Source organism: Pseudopipra pipra, chromosome Z, assembly GCF_036250125.1.
Source record: "Pseudopipra pipra isolate bDixPip1 chromosome Z, bDixPip1.hap1, whole genome shotgun sequence".
Lineage (NCBI taxonomy): Eukaryota > Metazoa > Chordata > Aves > Passeriformes > Pipridae > Pseudopipra > Pseudopipra pipra.
In genome coordinates, this window is record NC_087581.1 from 59,045,903 (window position 1) to 59,066,050 (window position 20,148).

General features: G+C 36.5%; 1 protein-coding gene across 4 annotated transcripts in view; it reads right to left on the reverse strand.

Moving 5' to 3' along the window:
• Positions 1–20,148, reverse strand: part of ZNF608 (zinc finger protein 608) — an 86,156-nt gene that overhangs the window by 36,173 nt on the left and 29,835 nt on the right. For all 4 annotated transcript variants that reach the window (XM_064642778.1, XM_064642779.1, XM_064642777.1 and 1 more), the window contains exon 3: positions 11,494–11,749. In XM_064642778.1, the coding sequence (XP_064498848.1) occupies positions 11,494–11,749 (256 nt within the window). The remainder of the gene's footprint in view (positions 1–11,493; positions 11,750–20,148) is intronic.

The following is a 20,148-nucleotide window of genomic DNA, read 5'->3' on the forward strand; positions in this document are numbered from 1 at the left end:
AAGGTTCAAAGACAGATTATTCATGCATTCATTCATAGCCAAGAATGTATCCCAGCAATGAAATTTACCCTTCAAAGCTGACCCAAGCTTAACTACTGGATTGACTAAATATTTTAATTGCTCAATGATGTGCTATATTCCTTCTCTGAAGATTGTAGTTTTGGTGAATTGAGCTAGGTTTAAACCAATGGTATGCTAATGGCACATATTCCAAAAGTGTAAGCAGCTGCTGCCCACAAACAATGCCAAACTGAGTAATAGGAATGCAAACAAATCTGCCGGTGCACAGTTAGGTTTTTTTTAAACTACTTAAAAATTGTAGTGTTACAAAATTACTTCTGTGAAAGAAAAAGGCAGAAAATAGACGAAAGCAAAGCTGTTATTTACAGAGAGCCCCCAATAACTGAGTAACGTTGCCAGTGCAAGAACATTAATTCTGTCACCTCCTTTCATACCCAACAATTTATCTTCCATTCTGAGCAACAGTATTTCTGCCACTAGATGTAATGATGAAAAGAACAGTAAGCATTCTCCTCACACACTAGAAAGTCAAGAGTCCTGGAATAACTTCTCCTCGCCTGTTAGGATAAGCTATCTGGTGCAGCAAAGACAGTCAACATTCCAGCCTTTCCTAGCTACATTAAGCCAATACATCTAGGCTGAAGATTAAGGGGAAGGGAAACAATTACATTGTGTGTTACTGCCAAAGATGCAAAGACTCTAAATCTCCTTGAAGCTGAAAACAAATTAGCAGCTTTGCCTACATCAAGCTGTCTGTCCAAATGGAAGTTTCTTTTCACAACAGCATTACTAACTGTGCTTCTCAAAGATAAGGCTTTGGGGATACAAAAACATTTTCTCTAAGTTATTTCCTGTCACTTGCTTGTCTAGAGCAACAGAACCATTTGTAATGCAATCACCACCCACTGCCTCGAAGCAAAACCAAGAACAGATTCGCTCCTGCCCCTCAAGAGTCCCTGTTCCCCCTTATTTTTACTAATTTCATGTGCCACTTGTGTGCTTGTGTGGGCAGAATCAAAGTAAAAAGAAATGGTGTTAGCCTACTCGTTCACGTTTCATAAAAATGCACCAGTTGATAAATTCGAATCTCTGTGCCACCTTTAATCTTTATCCAAGGGAGAAACTGACTGTCACTTCTGGTAGAAAACCCTTCAGTGGGTATCATGAAATAAATTACTAAAATGCTATACAACTTCATTTCCACTGTCAATAGGAATGTGTTCGCAGAGGAGATGCAATCACTTAAAATCCATCTCAGGTTCCATGGCACCTACAGTTTCCCTGTTCAGCAAGAAGCAGTACTTTGGCATAAGACTGCAGCCGCTGAGGCCACCAGAACTGAAGTGCTGGAATAAGGAAAATTCAAGGAAATCAGTTCTCTCCAGCTTTCAGGATAGACACACAACAAAAAAAGAAAGAAAGAAAAAATAAAGGAGGAAAAGAAAAAAAAAAAGAAAAGAAGAAAAAAGAAAAAACCCCAGGAAGTTAGGAAATTTCCAAAAGAGCTGAACTGGATGAAAATGCCTGTGGTCCAATAAATGCCCCTTGTACACTGGCCAGCGGAAGCCCAAACACTGTGGAGATATCTCAGCCTTCCATTAATACTTGGGAGGATGGGAAGACACCACTGCTGCCACATTTTCTCTCCCCCCTGAAGTACGTTTGAATACTTTCCCAGATAAATCTGTTTGTAACCAACCTTGACTAGCCAGTTTAATGAATAAACTACTATGTCACTGTATTTTAAACCCAAGATCTTTCACTCTCAAGTAGCCCTGCACCCCGCAAGAAGTGCAGCCTAGATGGGGTTTGCAAAAAATTGATGAATTTGAGAAAGCTCAGAAATTGGCTACTGTCAGAGAACTAAATTATTTTACCACTTAAAAGTCACACGTCTGCTTTGCTTAAAAATGCTGAATTCTCAATTTTTATAAGACTATCAGGGAAAACTTTTTCTTTCACACAATAGCGGTAAAGTGAAAGGCTTTCTCAAGTGTGTGCAGGCTATGTGGAAATGCCATTCTGTCTTTCAGAATTCAACAAATACAATCTGATTTTCATTAAGTAATGAGCATTAGTAGCACTGTCTTTCCTTCAGATTTTATCACCTCTAAACATACGTCTCTAGCTGGGAATTGCTGCAACAGAGGAAAAAATACTTGGTTTTTTTAAATTGCTCAGTCTTGTAACCAGTGATTCTTTTTACTCTAAAGCTACATGAAGTCTACCAATAGCTAGTGGTTCTTCTAGATGAAACTGCCTTGGATGGAAACAAACTTGTACTGGCTTCACTGTCACAGGTGACATTTGAACAAAATTTCTCAAGAAGCAATATTAGTTTATTGCAAAACTTTCTCCACAGAACCTACAATCATAACTTTCAGGACTTTCATAAAACTGCAGAGGATAACCTATAAAGTAAGCTTCATTTTAAAATCCGTAACACATTAGAAGTCATACTCTGCTAAAAAGTTGACATCAGCTTGTCTCTTCCCTAAGGAAAACAGCTCCTTTAGTGAAACCCGAGACTCTTCTTACTGTTTCTAAATCCCAGCTAGGGCAGATCACATAGCCTTGGGCTTTCAAAGACCCACAAAAGCCAGCTCTGTATGAATGCAAGGTTAAGAAGTACAGGTTCAGTCACTGCAGGGGAAAGTAAATAGGCAGTAAAACGTAATTACTTGTTTCAACGTACTTAAATGCAGAAGTTTTAAGTGACTGTGGGGAAAAAAAAAACACCTCTAGATTAATTGAAGATTGATCTGGAACTACCCCTGCTTGAAACTGATTCTCCACAACATTTATCCTCTGTGTTAGGGTCTGGCTGCAGAACTGCCATCTCTGACAACTAATGTCAGTTCCATTTTATTAAAGGAGATGTTTACACTATTAGCTAAATCACTATAGAAATAGCAAACGGCTTGATCCGCCTCTAACCCTCAAATAGAAACAACAACAAAACTCAAACAAAACACTAAATACACTAAAATACTGCCCCAAGCAAAGCCCTAGTAAACATACCAACTAAGCTTAAGAAGTAACTGACATCTCACAACAAGGGGAAGAAAAAGAAGGGGAAAAGAAGGTTTTTCTTAAATATTATTTTTTATTCTGATTAAATCTTTAATAAGAGTGGTAAAATCTGCCCTTAGAAATTAATTCTGCAGCCTTTTATTTCCATAGCTATATCCCCTTTAAAATCCTTTGAGATTTAAATTTGAAGCTAGTAAATACAAACTAGTGTTAATTTTGATGGACACATAAGTGATTTTGCTTTAGTTGATTCTCCTTAGAAAAGAGAAATAAAACCCAAATTAAAGCAAAGTGCTGTAATACTGGCCTTTTGTTTTCTATCCTAGATACTTCTGCGGTTCTTTTAACACTAAATTTCATGGCCCTTGGGGATTTAAGATCAATGAACTTCAATTGTATTTTCCATTGCAACACTAGCTTTAGTAAATCTAGATCTAGATTTAGTCTAGATCTAGACTAAATCAAGAAAGTATTTGCCTTGAGCTTTTCTTTTTTTATATATATGTATTCTTTTTCTTCACCCTCAACCTCTACATTTTCAACCTCTACGTTTCCTGTCTCCTTCCTTTAGAATAAAAACATAAGACGTAATTTTTTATTAACCCTAAAGGTCAAAAAGCTCTTCACTGTTCCAAAGTTTTAAATTGAGTTTTTCCTTCTGCTTTTGGGATTGCCACTTGCTACCAAAAATTACCAAAAGTTACTAGTACATCAGTAATAACTGGAAAGAATTACGAATATCCCTCAGGATGACAAAATATAAGTTTCCACTCTTTGTAAAAAATGAAGAGCTGGATGTTAGATCAGACACTGATCTTACACAGGAAAGCTAGTCATGATGCTAAAGGCAACTTTTCACTACGTAGCCTGAAACAGAGGAAAAAAAGGATTATTTTGCAATTTTATATTAATCTGTATTAGTAAAAACACGTAGTCCAGCAACTGAGAGAACCTCTCATTTACCACTGCACAAGATTGGCACTGGTTAGGAACATAACAAAACTGGAACATAACAGCTTGTCCTAACTAAAACTATGCACAAAATTAAGAGTGACTGTGAAAACAACTTTAAATAAGTGTTTTAATCCCTGAACCACACCAACTAAATATGCCATTTCAGTTGTGCTTTCATCCCTTACTCTAGTGGTATTTATTTAGTAAGAAAACACTTGCACACATACACACTTCATTAGCAGTCATCTCTCCCCTGCTATCTACAAATCCAAACATGTTCCAAGTATGTACTGGAACAGTCTCACTTCGAAGCAATCTACTGCTGTTGAGATTTCACTTTTGAGCAGTAAATGCTCAAAACTGTTGCTTTTCTTAAAGCAACTCCTTCAGTGTTCATAACCTCACTGCTCCAGCAGGCTCAGTTTCACATTCAAATAGCCCCAAGTAAATGTTTCCAATCTCAATTATCCTCCTTCGTTTTTCTAGGCACCCTCCCTGCTCCCATATGCTTGTTTGTAAAAGGAAAAAATTTCTATGTATGTACAAGCAGCACGGGGAGTCTTCCTCTGTAGCAGTCTGGTAATATCCACAGTTTTTTGTAAGCACTGTCTGGAATTTGTTAAATTTTTTCACTCTCTGCTTTGGGTTATACCAAGAGAATTGCACCCAGTTTCTCACTGAGTTTGTAAAATATGGCATTTGCAAGGTCCTTTTAGATAAGCTGGCCATTACTACCCAGGGTAAATACGACACTTCTGATATTTTTGGTCAGTTATCATGACTGTACTCTGGCTATGCTCTGCTTAGCATTAAATCAGTACTCCTAAGAGCGAGGCAACAAGAGAAGCACTAGAGAGTAAACAAATTTCACATCCTTCCATGTAATAGAGACGTGCAGCCTCTGTAAACAAACCTGAAGGACTAGCACTAGTTAGACCCTGTGGTGCGTTTATGTTCAAGAAGGAACACTGACATTTAAATACCAAATTTAACATTTAACAGCACAAATTTCCTAAGTGATTTTCTTCCAGGGTTGGTCTGCAGTCTTCAGAAAGCTGAAACAATGGTGTTAGGAAGGAATGGAAGAAGTGATGAGCTAGCATAATTTCTCTGCTGCACTAAGAAATAGCAGTGGTTCTGCTTTCAACTCTTCTTTTTTTCTTTTATTTTCTTTTTCTTTTACAGATCTTCACTAATCTGTGATGCTTTCCATTACCTAGACAAACAGCTTTAAATTTAAATTTATGTTTAAATGAATGACTAATTGAACATTTTTGGAAAAAGAAGTGTTTTGCAAAAGAATCACAATTAAACTCAAAGAAGTAAAAATATTTCCTATCAGACACGTATCTCCCTTCCTCTACCAGGAAAGACCATCCATAACCTGTTCTGCATTTCTGCTTCACTGAGAGGGTTTACACTGACATGATTTATCTACTGTTTGCTATGAACAAAGAGCCTGCAAAGGTTTGGTTACTGCAGCCCAGCTGATTCATGGCAACTCATTAGAGTCACATCACAACCATGTGCACCTGGTTCATAGTTAGTCCCAGTGGCTTAAAACCATCTGAGGGGCTTCTGTGGATACTCTAAAATTACCATTTGCTTCATTTACTTTAGATAGAAACAGCAAAAATAGACTACAAGTCTATTTTTGCACTCCTTACCTCAAACACCGGCCAGCACTGTATACTTCAAAGAAGTTCATGAGAAACAGTGCAGAAGCCAGTTACAGGACAATGTCAGAATTTATGTCCCTAAACACGTCCCTAAATACTCTGATAAGGTCGGGCATGCTGTTGAGATTTTTAACTACAGCTAAATCCGTCTTGCAGTCTGAATCCTGTAACATTAAACTCTTGAAACTTTTCTCAGATAGTCTGTGTACTAAAGTGCAATCTCCAGACTCCTTTTGTAAAGCACATAGAGCTTCCGTAAACCACAAACATTTTTATGCCAGAGTGTGGCTTCCCATTGTGAGATTCAGCCCATTTCTCTTCTGTTACTAGTTTCTATGTAACGCGTACTAGGTGTCAGACTCCAAGTGCCTTTAAGTCTATAAAGAATCTTGTATCTCAGGCTCCTTAAATCCATTGATTTACTGGGTCTGGTATCACAAACAGTAGAAAGAAGAAAAATTAAACAAAACATCTCAAAATATAAATACATGTAAAGGCTTTTTCTGAATAGATGACATTTTGATACTGGTCGACGTTTATACTGGGTCAGCAGATGATTCATACGACACTAGAAAATAGCTGCGTTTTAGGTGTTCTGTTAATGTAGCTAGCCAAAAACCACTGCTTTCTCCACAGACCACTTCTCTGCAACATGGACATAACAAAGCCTCATTTCTGAGCAATGTCTAACTTTATGCTTCTGTCATACACATATACCCACTGTCTTTCAATTCTGAACTAAATATGGTGGTTAACAAGACCAAACCTCCACTTGCTGTACACAGCAAGCAATGGTCTAGATCACACAGAAAGGAGAGAATATAAATGCACCCTGTCTAAAAGAGTATCTGTTTTTTACAACTGTATCACTTGGTTTAATAAAGGATATTGCCTCTCTCAATAAACCTTGATTGAGCTCAAGACAACAGTTGTGATTTAATCATGTTTCTCTGAATTTCTATGAATTGTTGTAATGTTCTTTGATAAAACAGATTTTTTAAAACTTTTTAATGTCTACATTTGTTTCCTTACATATTTGACATGGCTTTCAATATTACAAGTTTCATTGTTTCATCATGCCTTTGTATTTATGAAAGGAAGAAAATGTGGTTGTTAAACCACAAAAATGGCTAACAGGAATAACAGGCTGTCAGACTACCTCTCATTCTTCTAATTCTGTCTCTATTGACATCTACACACCCTTACTTATACACACATGTACAAATGCATACCTAACCAAAGACATTCAAAACAGACCATTCTTTTAAAGCAGTTTTTGCAAAACTAAGGCCATATAGTAAGGTAGGAAGGAATCCACATCAGCTCTGTGCAATAGATATGTTTTCAAAACATCTATGCATATTAGTTGCAAAAGTGGCAGGCTGGGAAACCATACACACAAGTATCAGCATGCCTCTTTGTCATCAAAGCCTTCTCCTTCCTACTGAAAATTTCTGCAAAATAGTGTCAGAACTGAGGCTATGATAAATTGGGAATACCCTGGAGATGATCCCATCTGAGATTTCTGAGATCCAGAAGATTCCTCTTTCTTGTATTTGTCAACAAGCTAACCCCAATAAGATGACCCTTTAAAATATACAACTAATTTCCCCATTATTTATTACTGAACAAAAGCAGGTTGTACCCGAAACTGCAAAAAGAGGAAGAATGTCAGTGCAGCAACGAGAGAACTCCGATGCCGCACGTAGGCAGCTTGTTCTGCACACAAAGGCAGCAAGGTGACGGATGGCTGTCTCCTACACAGATTTCAAGAAAACAAGACATCATCAGAACTAGCGCTTCTCACTTCTAAAGGTAGACTTTACTACTTGATGTAGAACCAAAAACAGGACATGACCTAGGGCAAGCTAAACCAAAAAGTGAGCTCTAAGCAATTCAGAAAGTTTGTTGGCGGTTTCCCTTTTTTTCTGGGTCATTTTTTTTTTCCTCCAGGCAGTAAGAAACAATTAATGTTCTCTTCAATCTGTTTTCCCAGAAGGTAATTACATGATTTAGTAAGTACCCGATCCTAGATAAACCTTTTTTCTCATTATAACAATACAGACTTTTAGCAGCTGTTTCCCAGAGAATCAACATAACCAAACAAACCAAAATACACACTCCAATTAACACTACCAAGCTGCTTATTGTGAAGGACTTTTACAGCACCATGGTTTCTGGTGTCAAATATCCTCATCACCTGCCAGTTTCAAGTTGACTTGCCTATAACAATTTTTTATTCCTCTGCTATAGGGAAACCTCAGCTAGTTCCTTCACTTTGGAAACATTATCAAGTTATATCCAAACAAGGTTGTTATGCAGACGACAATGCCTACAGCATACATATGTAGAAATTAAGCACTACACAACTTAGTAGAGCAACTGAGAAATACCCACATGATAACCAGCAGTCTCAGCCAATTATATGAGTAACCAGCTATGGTTATCAACCTTTGTAATTAAATGTCACAGACTTCAGATGCCAGCTTTCCTCTAAGCATTTTAGGATTAAAACACCCTGGAAAAAAAGGTCTGATTTATTAAATCAAGTTAACTGAATAGACTGGTGTGCAATAAATGTAAAGAGCTGTAGTAACAATGCTCTTTTTAATCTTCCACAGTTTCGTCTGAAATCCAACATTACTTTCTTTCCCTGCCCCTCCCTTGGAGTGATTATCTTAAAAATATGACTAGTACATCCAAATATACGCCTTTTTCTGACCTCAAAGAACAAATGCAACAGAATGTGACTACTTGTTTAACACACCTAAAAGAAGAGTTGTTATTTCACATACCTTCATAACATAAATTCTCAGTATATGCCTTCTCTTCTATGAAGTATATATTACATCTATGCTAATAATGAGTTCTACATAAACTATTTGATTTTAGGACAAGAGAGCATGGTCTTAAGTTGTGTCAAGGGAGGTTTAGGTTGAATATTAGGAAAAAATTTTTTACAGAGAGAGTAATCAAGACATTGGAATGGGCTGCCCAGGGAGGTGCCGGATTCACCATCCCTGGAGGTTTTTAAGATGAGACTGGATGTGGCACTTAGTGCCGTGGTCTAGTAACCACAGTGGTGTTGGATCAAGGGTTGGACTTGATGATCTTGGAGGTCTTTTCCAATCCGGTCGATTCTATGATCTTTCTCCATTCACTCTATTATTCTTTTTGTAATAACTGTGATTCACCACATCCTGTCTGTATTTGCATTCCCGCACCTAGTTGCTGCAGCACATGAAGGCTGCTCAGCAGCACATTAGGTTCACAGTTCTTATATGCCACAGATGCAGACATCCTACAAGCCTATTCCTACCACCTCACAACTCATTTCACACAGAGTAGCTAAACCAGATAAAGAACAATTCCAATATCTCAAAACACAAGCCAAGATTAGGAATTTTCATACCTCAGATTTCTAGAATTGTTTTATGTTAAAAAGCTATCAGATATATAGCCAGCTAGAGAAACGTCAGATTATACATGTTTTTATTAAGTTTTCGAAAGCAGTAAAGGGAGTGAATACCATAGAAACATATGAACATCATAGAAGAAATTTGTATGTTAGTTGGTCATTATGAACATCAAGATGGTTTTAGATGTGCCTAATTACACAGATTTCAGTTAGAGTAATCTGAATTTACACCAGTTTAGGAAAGGTCATGTTCTGCCCTAAAATCAATATCATAACTAGAGTAAATGAATATCTGATAATCTTTTTTCTCTTAAAGATAAATAGAAGACCCATCTGCACCCTGTTTCCTAGAATTTGGCAGAAATGGCTTCATGCAAGCTGCTATTAGTGCTTTCACGAGCATGTCAGAAAATTTGAATTCAGCTAAATATATACATATATGTGTGCCCTAAACATCAAAACTTAATTAAAATGCAAAAATGATCATTAGGAATTCATTTTTCATAATACAGTGTTGATTGTGAACATTGGGAAAAAACAGTCAAATTTATGTTATTTTCTTCAGTCAGCAGGGTCTGAAACAGTCAAACACAAAGAGCACAGTACCAACCACACAATATGAAATCATATCAATTATCTTCAGTCTCTTAATCTACATTCTAGCTATATTTCTGGAGTATTTTAGAATCCCGTTTTATCTGTATTTGTAGTCACTCATAGCTGCAGTGTTGCCAAACAGTATTTGTAAAGCTGTGAAAACAGGCACATTCAAAACTGTTTCGCTCAAGCATGCCATCATTGAATTGAGTTGTTTCAGAAAATTTTTTTAGGCAAACTAGGAAAAAGCTGAGGTAGTTAATTCCATTAACTAACAAGAGTTTTTAAACCAGTAGAGTGATGAGATACTGCTAAATGGAATGTTATCCTGACCAGAATGCAACTCTTTTTTAACACTTCATTTCTGGTGCCAAACCACTCGCAAGGAAGGCTTCTTAAATTCAGTGGGGGTCAGAAGTTTAGTTTATTCAGCAAGAATAACACTATTAACAGCTACTGCTCTTTCATGTCAACATAGTTAACGCCCACACATTCCAACTCTGGTTAATGCAGGCCAGTCAAGGAAGATTGCAGTTGCTAAGGGCAGTCATCTCTGCAGGGATATTTTAAAACAGAATTTATACTGTGCTTTAAAAACAATCTAAAAGGATCAATCTGCCTTATGAATCTGCTGTAGACATACACAGAGAGAAAGATGGATGGATGAAAGCGTATAAAAGCAAGTAAATCTGACTCTATTGATTTTTGAAAGGACAGTGTAGAGCACTTTGGTGAGGTCTTATATATCACTGCAAAGGACCAAATACCATTTTGCATATGGTGTGAAGCATGTCAGGATTTATCATGAAGCATTACGCTGCTGTATTCTGTCATTATATGATTTTGTAAATAACCTTGTTTTCACAGTTGAGGAAGGTAGATCACTAAAAATTAAATAATCCTCAAAAGCAACATAAGAAAAATCACAGGAAGACTTTCAGACAGGTATAAATGGAGACATATGCTATTACTAAACCAAAAATTGCAGAAATTTAGTGTACACATGCAGTATTTTTAGCAGGAGAAAGCTGGTATTTTAATAATGAGCTTTTGAAAACCAAAATGGAAAAATCTGCATATCACAGCATAATCCTCTTCCTACTTTGTTCTAATTCATAGCAAATCAATGCTTAGTGTTAACCAAAGCTCTCCAGCACTCCTACTTGGACAAATGCCTTCAAAGGATATTAAAGAAATCACTCTGGTTTAAATAGCACTTCTTCACCAGATGGAACACTTTTCTTCAAGCAAGAATGCTTTCATCTTAAATTGTTATATTTCAAATAACCAAAATGCAAACAATAACCACATCAACTTAAATTTCCATGGGGTCTCTGGGGCTTCTATTTTTATGTAATGGTGGCATTTCCTATCACAGTGTCTGAATTCCAAAATATTCAACTTTCTAAGTTTTCATCTAACATATTCATATATCCACTCCCATCACATATACACACCCTCATGATGTATATTTAAATAGCACATTTATGCTATTTTATTAGCAATTTCTTCATACGCTTTTCTTAATACAGCAAGAGGAAACAATTCTATTGTTAGCTTGGGTTACATGGTAGGTCATTTGGAAAACACAGTTGCTTTAAATAATAAAAAACCTGCCATTTGTTTTTAAAAGAAAAACTCACTAGGTGAGCCATAAAGCTGTGACTGCCATTGTACATAATGGCATCCCAACAGACTAGTAAGCCTTTAGTTAGCACCAAGGCACATACAGCAGAGTCTCCTCCTTCTTAACATATCTCACAGACAAACCTAGTGGAAAAAATAATTTACCTTCTTCAGTTTCATGCCACACAATTCCTTCCAAGTTCACGCTGGTCCCAGGCTCACAGGGTCCAAGGCATTCAGGTTCTGTTACTACTCCAACCTCGCAAGTATTTACACCCACTGAACGAGTCCGTACCAAAAGCTGCTCGACTGGTGCTGCAATATTGGATGAAGATGGGGAAAAGTAGGAAGGCAGAATCTGAGGTGTGATACTGCTGGAAATCGGAGGTGGAGGTGCAGGCACTGTAAACAGGGGATCAACCTGAAAACAACAGACAAACTTACTATAATGGTGCTGTGAGAGTTAAAAAAAAAAAAAAAAGTAATAGCCTAGTTTGCTGAGACTACATTTCTGTATGCAGGGATTTGGTCTATCACAAGTAATTTCAGTCTTATGAGTTCAATTTTTTTGACATCAGACCAAATGCTGCACATGAAAAATTTAGTACAAAAATATCTATCATGCTTAACAAGACAACTTGCTAAGTTTCTACTAGACTATTCCCTGTTGTCATAGACTGCTAGTACAAAATAATAATAAATTTTTAAAACAAAGATTAAGGTCACTTTTCTCTTGGTGCTGACAGAGACTGATTTGTGGATGGAAATTAATTTTGCAAACTGGAAACTTCATTTTCTATTAAAAAAAACATTTATAAAGACAGTACAAAGACATAAATGCCATTCTTTCATGTGCATCATAGGGAAATTAGCAGTTGAAACAGTTCTAATATCCATATGGCAGCAAATATAATCTCTTGTCTTCCAATCATTTAAAATACATTAGGATCACCCACCTAACAGTTTACAGACAACGTTTACATCTTTCTCCTTGAAATAACAGATGAGGACTTTTATAAGAATCTACCCAAATCATCTAATTTCTCAGAGTTTCCAAAATGCGTATTTAGAAAAATACAACTTGCCAGACAAGCAGTCTGTACACAGACAATGCACAGAGACAGTATCTATATATGAACTAAAGAAGTTATCTTTCCCGCATGACTTCAGTATACTTAGTAGCAGATTTTCTGCATAAAGATTTGGCCCAAGAGTTTTCAGTGTTTTACTATGGCATAAGGTCCTTTGCCACATAAAAGATAGCTAGATGAGGATATGAGTGTGCCCATTCAAACAGCTAAACCACCTAAAACTCATGTTTATTTGGCCCACTGGATCAGAGACATCACACAAAGAAATCACCCTTCAATCTAATGATTTTTAAATGGCTGTTTTCTAGCTGCATTCAAATAGATGATCACGTCTTCAAGTCTGCAGTTTTTAAGACTGGATGTCACAAGTAGACTCAACAGAAAAGAGATTATGAATCACTGTACATCATCTAGGCTTCCTTCTAATGTATCTTAAAGTAGATGAAAGTTAATTTTGCTTTCTTGTAAAGCAAAATGGGGATACAAAGAGAAGGACAGACTAAAGAGTATCATCCTTGTATTATAAAATTTTCATATCACAGATCAGCTCACTTCATCATAACGAGAAAATAAAATGGAAATCAAATTAGAAGAACTTTTTTAAAAGTGTAACAATTGTTACTATTGCCTTTTGTGACAATTCTTTGCTTTGAGCATTATTCATACATACGAACTGAGAGCCAAGGCTTTTAATTGTGCACACAAGCCTTAAGCATGCTAAATACTTACCAAGAACATAGCAAAAATGTTTTGTATGATCTTTGTATGACCAGCCTGGATTTCAATCTCAATTACACTAGAACTAGGAAGGAGAGAGGAGTGACCTACAACCACAATCTTGTCCAAACTAGTCCTCATTTAAAGGGGTTTCTTTTTATTGAGAACTAAATCTTCAGGTAAAACAAAGAAAAAAAAAAAGGAAAGAAAAATTTAAAAAAAAAAAAATAAAAAAAAGACAACACTGAAACCAAAGCAAAATATGAATACTAAAAGCATACCATCAAAACTGATTAAAGCAGAGTTCCTACAGCATAGGAACATTGCAGTCAAGTAATGGTGTCTTTATTCTTTATACCAACAGAGTTGCAGAGTTAAAGCACAGGCAGAATGCTTTGCAGAGCAGTCTTGAACGCACTCGAGCAAGTCAAATATGAACTGGCCCCCAGGAGCAGCTGTTACTTGCAATATCTAATGGTGCGCATCACACAAAACCATAACTGTTTATGCCTAGCATGGGGAGACACTGATTCTATGCTACACAGATTCTGGCTGTCTGATGCCAAGTGGAAGCACATGGTTGGATGGCACAGAGCCCTGCTCCCTGGCACTGACTGTGTAATGATGCTATGTCAACGAAATGGGTCAGCGTGTACCCCAGGCAGAATTTAGAGGAGTTCTTAAGACACCTTACTTGAAATGAGAAGAGAATCTGGATCTGTAACTGGCAGGTAAATGGAGCCTAGCACTTGAGAAAAGCTAAGCAATATCCATTTATAAACCCAAGAACTGCTGATGAATGGCCTGTTTGATAGTTTACATGGAGCTTTGTTAAGTTGTGCAAAACCTCCTACTACACATGCAACATTATTCTTCCATCACAAAGCCAGAGGAAAAAAACTCCAAAATGTTTGCTATTGTCATTCTAAACTAGCCAATGTTTTAAACTGATGTAGACTAAATTGGCAGATGTGTTTTTCATTTTCCCAGTATTATAAACAGTGAGAGGGAGCTAAAGAAAGCATGGATCTAACAGTGTATCCTATTAAGTTCTTTGTTACAAATATTTGTACTCAGTTCTGGCTTATTTAGACCTACTAATAAATGTTCATATTTTCCACTAGAAACATTCACCCAGGACAAGGCTGAATAGTGGCTCTTGAACTAAAAGGGGCTGTTTCTCTGTGAATTAAAACACTAAACCTATGGTCAAGAATTAAGTGGACATTTACTGTCCCCGAGGTGCATGTTCATTACACAAATATGACCTTAGTCACATAAAAAAAAATATGCTAAACTTAAATATTGCTCCAATTTTTACCATGTTTTAGTATTATCCCATGTTGTTTGATAATCATAACATCAGCACAGCAAAGTGGTGGTTCCTAGCGATCATTCTGGTGACACAGTTGTTTTCATGAATTCTCCAAAGGGCACTGATGTAAGCCATTAGAGGCAAAGAGAAGCAGGAAGGCCCCCAACATCCAGTGGAAAAAAGGCACATAAGACTAACATCTGGTGGTGGCAGTCTGTTAAACTGAGGAAAGTTAATGTCAAGAACAGATGTGCTGCAGTTTCTCACTGTTATTTTTTCATTATTATTCCCAGGTGTTGGTGCATATTGAGCAGTAGTCTTGCTGTTTATCACACAAGATATTACAATATGAGACTGAAAATCTGAATCTGAGGAAAGTTATTTACACAGATGCTCTCCTTATATACACAATTAAAGGAGTACAAAAAGACAGAAATATTCAAGTAATATTTACTTCACGTAATTCCAAGAGCTTTTGAGAACTGACTGCTGACAAGGCTACAAGGCTGCAGTGTTATTCATGGCAGTTTTCTACTGCCAAGTGTTTAACTGCATCAGAGAGCTATGATGCTTAGTAGCAGAAAGCTCACAGAAAATGAAGACAGCGTGCCAAGCAATGTAGCCACTGCTCCATGGAGCATTCCTTTACCTGAACACTCACAAAAAAAAAAAAAAAAAAAGAAAAATCTATTGGTGGATGCATAACACTAGTCAGTATGAGGAACAGCACATGGAAGGGAAAGGAAATATCATCCTAACTAAAAATAGGCAAGACTTTCTAATAAACAAGGTTCTCCTTCAGCTGCTCAGGCACTCTACATGCTGGAATCAATTTCTGGTTATCAAAATTCACCTTCCTGATTTAATCAAGGTATGTCTTTGAAGATATATCTCAACCATGACATAGTCTACTCATCTAAGACCAAATGGGGTCATACACTACTGCAGTGTCACCCACCAGATGATTTTGCACATGCCAACAACCATTTAATCCATCTACCAATACACAGCCTGGAGAAAGGCAGAGGAGCAGGTTTAAGGCTAAGCATAAGCCCTTCCCAGAAAGTACTGCTTTTTAAATTGAGAAAAAAAATCTGCTGTAAGCATTCTCAGTGGGAACATCTGCATTAGCAGAAAGGATGTGAAAAGAAGATCAGAATCCTATTATAGGATCTACCCAAAAAACAAAGCCTGACCCTTTGCAAAACTAAATCCTTCCTTTAAAAAAACACCAACATAAGGAATGAAAGGAGTAAGAAACTTCCAACCTTGAAAATGACATTGACAAGTTCTTTAGAATTATAATTAATACTTCTAAGAATCACTATGTCTGAAAAGGAAAACAGGAAATAAAGGAATTCAGCCCTGTATGGTTTATCTCCTACAAATTGCTTTCTCTAGATTTTAAGGTGAAAGGAAGAGTAGCTTGTTTTTACATAAGGTATGCTTGCCTCTACTTCAATTTTCTAAAGCAACAGTGACCTCAGAAGACCTCATTGTAATCTCATGCACAGCATCATAAATCAGAAGTAATTCTAATGAAATCAATGAAACTACTTCAGGAGAAAACAAATGTGGGAGAATGTGACATGAAAAAATGTCTGTGTGCTCAGCAGTGTGTCTGCATTTCTAGACATCTCATTGATCTTTAAAACTCCTCTTGTTACAAATCTTGCCCCATAAAGAATTTGCACCTCTAAAAACCAATGCTATTCTTTCATACTCTACCATTTAACAGAAATTAACCCCATGAAGAATCTCCATTTCAGCTGAATTATCTCAATCTCAGTTCAGTATTTCTCACATATAAAGTCACATTAGACACCATCTTAGAAGCATTTTGACACCATGCCTAACAAATTATATTTTGTTTCTTCGAATGTTCTACATCAAATTGTTGGGGGGGAAAAAAGGTCAGTGACATGAAGGGCATGAATAGAAAATAAGAAAGAAATACTACAACACATAGATGTAGAAAAGAATTTCTATCATAGGGCAGACATATCCATTACAAGCCTTACCTTCAAAATACAGGCAGGTCAGAGTATTAAGAATGTTATTTATTTTAGTCAACTTAATTGAGAATCACAAGAGCTTAAATACAAAAGAAAGATGAAGAAGATTTACACTGCCTAAATTGCATACAAATTCAGACTTAAAAAACATATGTTCAATAATAATAATAATAAAAGCTTATGGTTTACAAATATCGTATTATAGACAAGAAACCTAACGTGTAATTGTGTTGAACTGATTAACACAAGTAGCATCTAACTGGAGCTTCCAAGTATGTTCTACTCTTAAAAATAACTTCTCCAATCAACTGAGTAGTAGGAGAGAGCAAAAAGACACACTAACAGAAACTGACACTATTTTTCCTAGTAAAGCAGCAAATCATCATGTCTAGAATGATTTCAATATTCTGAACATTTGTTATTAAGCAAAAAAATATCCACTTAAAACTCTGACTTGCTAATAAACTTTTAGTATATGGAACAAGGAAAAAATCCCCCTTGTACTCAAGATACTCTATGTCACCTGCATCAGCTGCATTAACCAATACTTACAGTTCTGCAAACTCCTAATCTTTCCACAGTTACATGTTCTTCCTACATATTGACCTTCAAATCTCCTCAGACATTAAGAGATTGTATCTGCACCACCTCCACAAACATGACAATGTTAATATTTTATTTTTAGGACAGCATTAATATACAATCAAGACCATGATGAAAAGTCAAAGCTTTGAGTAGAGTCTAATGCAGCATAATGGTGCTAAACAAAAGACAAGAAAACTTCCTGTCCTCTCTTATATCTCCTGTTCTAGCTCAGATGCTTGGGATTTCCCAAAGCCATTCACCCATTTTACTGAGAGAAAGATTAGCATTTGACAGCTGCCAGTGATATCCTTCTGCCAAGACTGTGCCTGTGAAAAACTGTATGTCAACTCGAATGTTTGGCAGAGTCCTGGGAGGATGCCCAGATCACCACCTGCACATTTCTAGTAAAGACATTTCTTCTCATTCAGCCCAAGAAAATCATGTTCATTGAGATAATTGTCTCTAGAACACCTTTCTGAATTGAATCCTGATTTCTTCTGGTCAGCTCTTCAATTTGTTCTTCCAAACTTTTCTATAGTCTGTCAGCATGCTTTAATATAAAATAAACAAGTACTAAAATTCTCTCAAGATACCTGTCCTGTGTAGAGAGGTACAGTGTATTCCACAGTCAAGAAATGAATTTTCCTGGACAGTCAAAAAAGGAATTTCTCTGAACTGTCTGGGATTAGACAGAACGTGATTAAGATGTTGTCCAGTATCTGTCAGCGTCACGCAACTGAATATGGCAAAAATCAAGGCATTGTTGGTAAGGGTTGTATGTGACCCTTTAGGGGTCTTTCAAGTATGTGACCCTTTAGGAGCTTTGTATTTTAAAGAAAAAAACCCCTTCATTTTAAAGATGACAATCACCTCTTTTTCTTCCAAAGTTTCTGCTACACTCAACCTTTCAGAGTTCTGAGCCTGAAAATAGATAAGGTATTTTCTTATGGAAATTTCACAGCATTACAAATAAATGTTATCCTGCATTTTCCAATGTTTATTGTTATCAAGTGTGAGACTCTGACCTAAGAAAGAAGGCATGGTTGCTCTATGACATATCAAGACACCACATGACCAAGGTAAAATTTCTCACTCTTAATTGTATATAGGAAGATAATGGTTAACTTGATTGCACTATGTAACAGTTTCATTACAAATTTTCATCAATATTACTTTGAGAGTTTTTCCAGGAATGCACAATGTATAATAGAGTGGCAAACAAAACTCAGAAGAGAAATGGCTTCCTTGCACCTTTTTATCTTTCTGCATGTCAACTGCCTTTTAGCCATTTGCCAACCACTCACTTTGGAAGTGCGAAGTTGCGCACATTATGACTCAGGCTGTTCTTCCACAATTCAATAAAATTTTGTTGGGAAAAATCAACTGAACTATTAATTTTTCTTCCAAAAGCTTGTCAAAGAACCTCTATCATCTTCAGAAATGAACTGAACTTTCTTGATGTTCTATGTATACCAAAAGCTTTTACTTGCCTGACTAGATTCTTATGGATGATGTTTTTAGCATGTTCTGAAAATAGAGCATTTGACTTGATGGCCCCATATTTATTGGCATCTACAGACCTTAAAATTTTTAATTTATCTAGCCCTAAGGTTTTTTAGGCAAGACAGGTGGGTCTTTGGCTAATATATTCCTGTGTATATGTCTCCAGCTTGTGCTTTTTGATGGGGTACAGATCCCATATCAGTTAGTTTTTCTTTATATTACTTAGACCAACTTTACGGTATTAGCTACAAACAGTACGAAGTGTAGAATATTGTGTCCTAATTTTATTTAAAAGACAAGACAGTATTATTACTTTTAAGAATGGGATGTACACATTATTATTTAGCAAGTCACTAAAGGAAACACCTCTAAAACGACCTTTCAGCTTTCCTTTTCACTGTGATAGTTCAACTGAAAAAAAGAGCTGAAGCATTAGTGTTTAGCTCTCCCTGAAATTGCCTACTGCTGGATATCTATAGTTAAAAATAAAATCTTAATTCTCAAATGCAGTTTGATGTATTTACATTATCTTCATGGAAGACAATATATGGTTTGGTTTTTTTCCCTCTCAACTGGTGTACACCTTCGCTGGTGTTAATCTAAAGTAGTTCCACTCAACCTTAACTACAAAACAACAGTGGTTGTTTTACCACTTAGCATTTCAAATAAGAGCTCTAAAAAAAATTCTGAAAATCATACACGTACAGTGAAGATTTTTAAAAGGAAAAGAATCCTTATGAGGAGGAAACTGTCATTTCCTCCAAATTGCTAGGTTAGTGTTAGTTTTTTTCTTTTTCTAAACTGAACACAACACTGATGCAAAGTGTTCAATAACCCTTAACAATGAGACTGATGGATTAATCTTACAGTATGAAGCCAAATAAAAGAACTGGAATCAGTAGGGAAGACCTTTGAAATTTGCTTACCCACTTGCCATTCAGTAAAGAAACCCAGACTTAGTGTTCTCGTAGTTCTTTTTCATGAGCATCTACACTATCAACATGAAATTATCTGATTACAGGTTACCTAACAGCCACCCAAATCTTGTCCCTTCAGTGGCTTAGAATGAGGTCGCTTGAGATCTCTGTTCTCATGTCCCTATCTCAACATTTTTCACTAGTGGTTTAGATTTAGTACCTTAAGATCCTCACTAGCATGTTCTCTAGGAACACCCAAACACAGACAAAAGTTTATATTTGAAGAGTAAGGGCTTATCATTCCTGTCTTACTGAGAAACAATGCAGGCAAGCAAAGGACCTCACTTCACCCAGAAAATCCCACACACCATTTTTGAAAACACCTTGTGTTTCAGTATGTCCTTTCTTACACTCTCATAGATTATTTTTATAGTGTAACAGTGTGATCAACACCTGCAGCAAAAGAAGCTCCTTTTCTGTTCAAATAAAAGCAAAAGAAATCAGCGGCTCAAGTATTCTACTTTTCATGTGTTATATTCTCCAGCTGCTTGCACCTTCTAGTCTATGCTTTGCCCTAACTGTGCATATCCTCTCTATTCCATCCACTGCATAATGAGCTCATAACAAAAAAAAAAAAAAAAAAAACAAAAAAAAAAAAAACACAAAACCACTTTTTT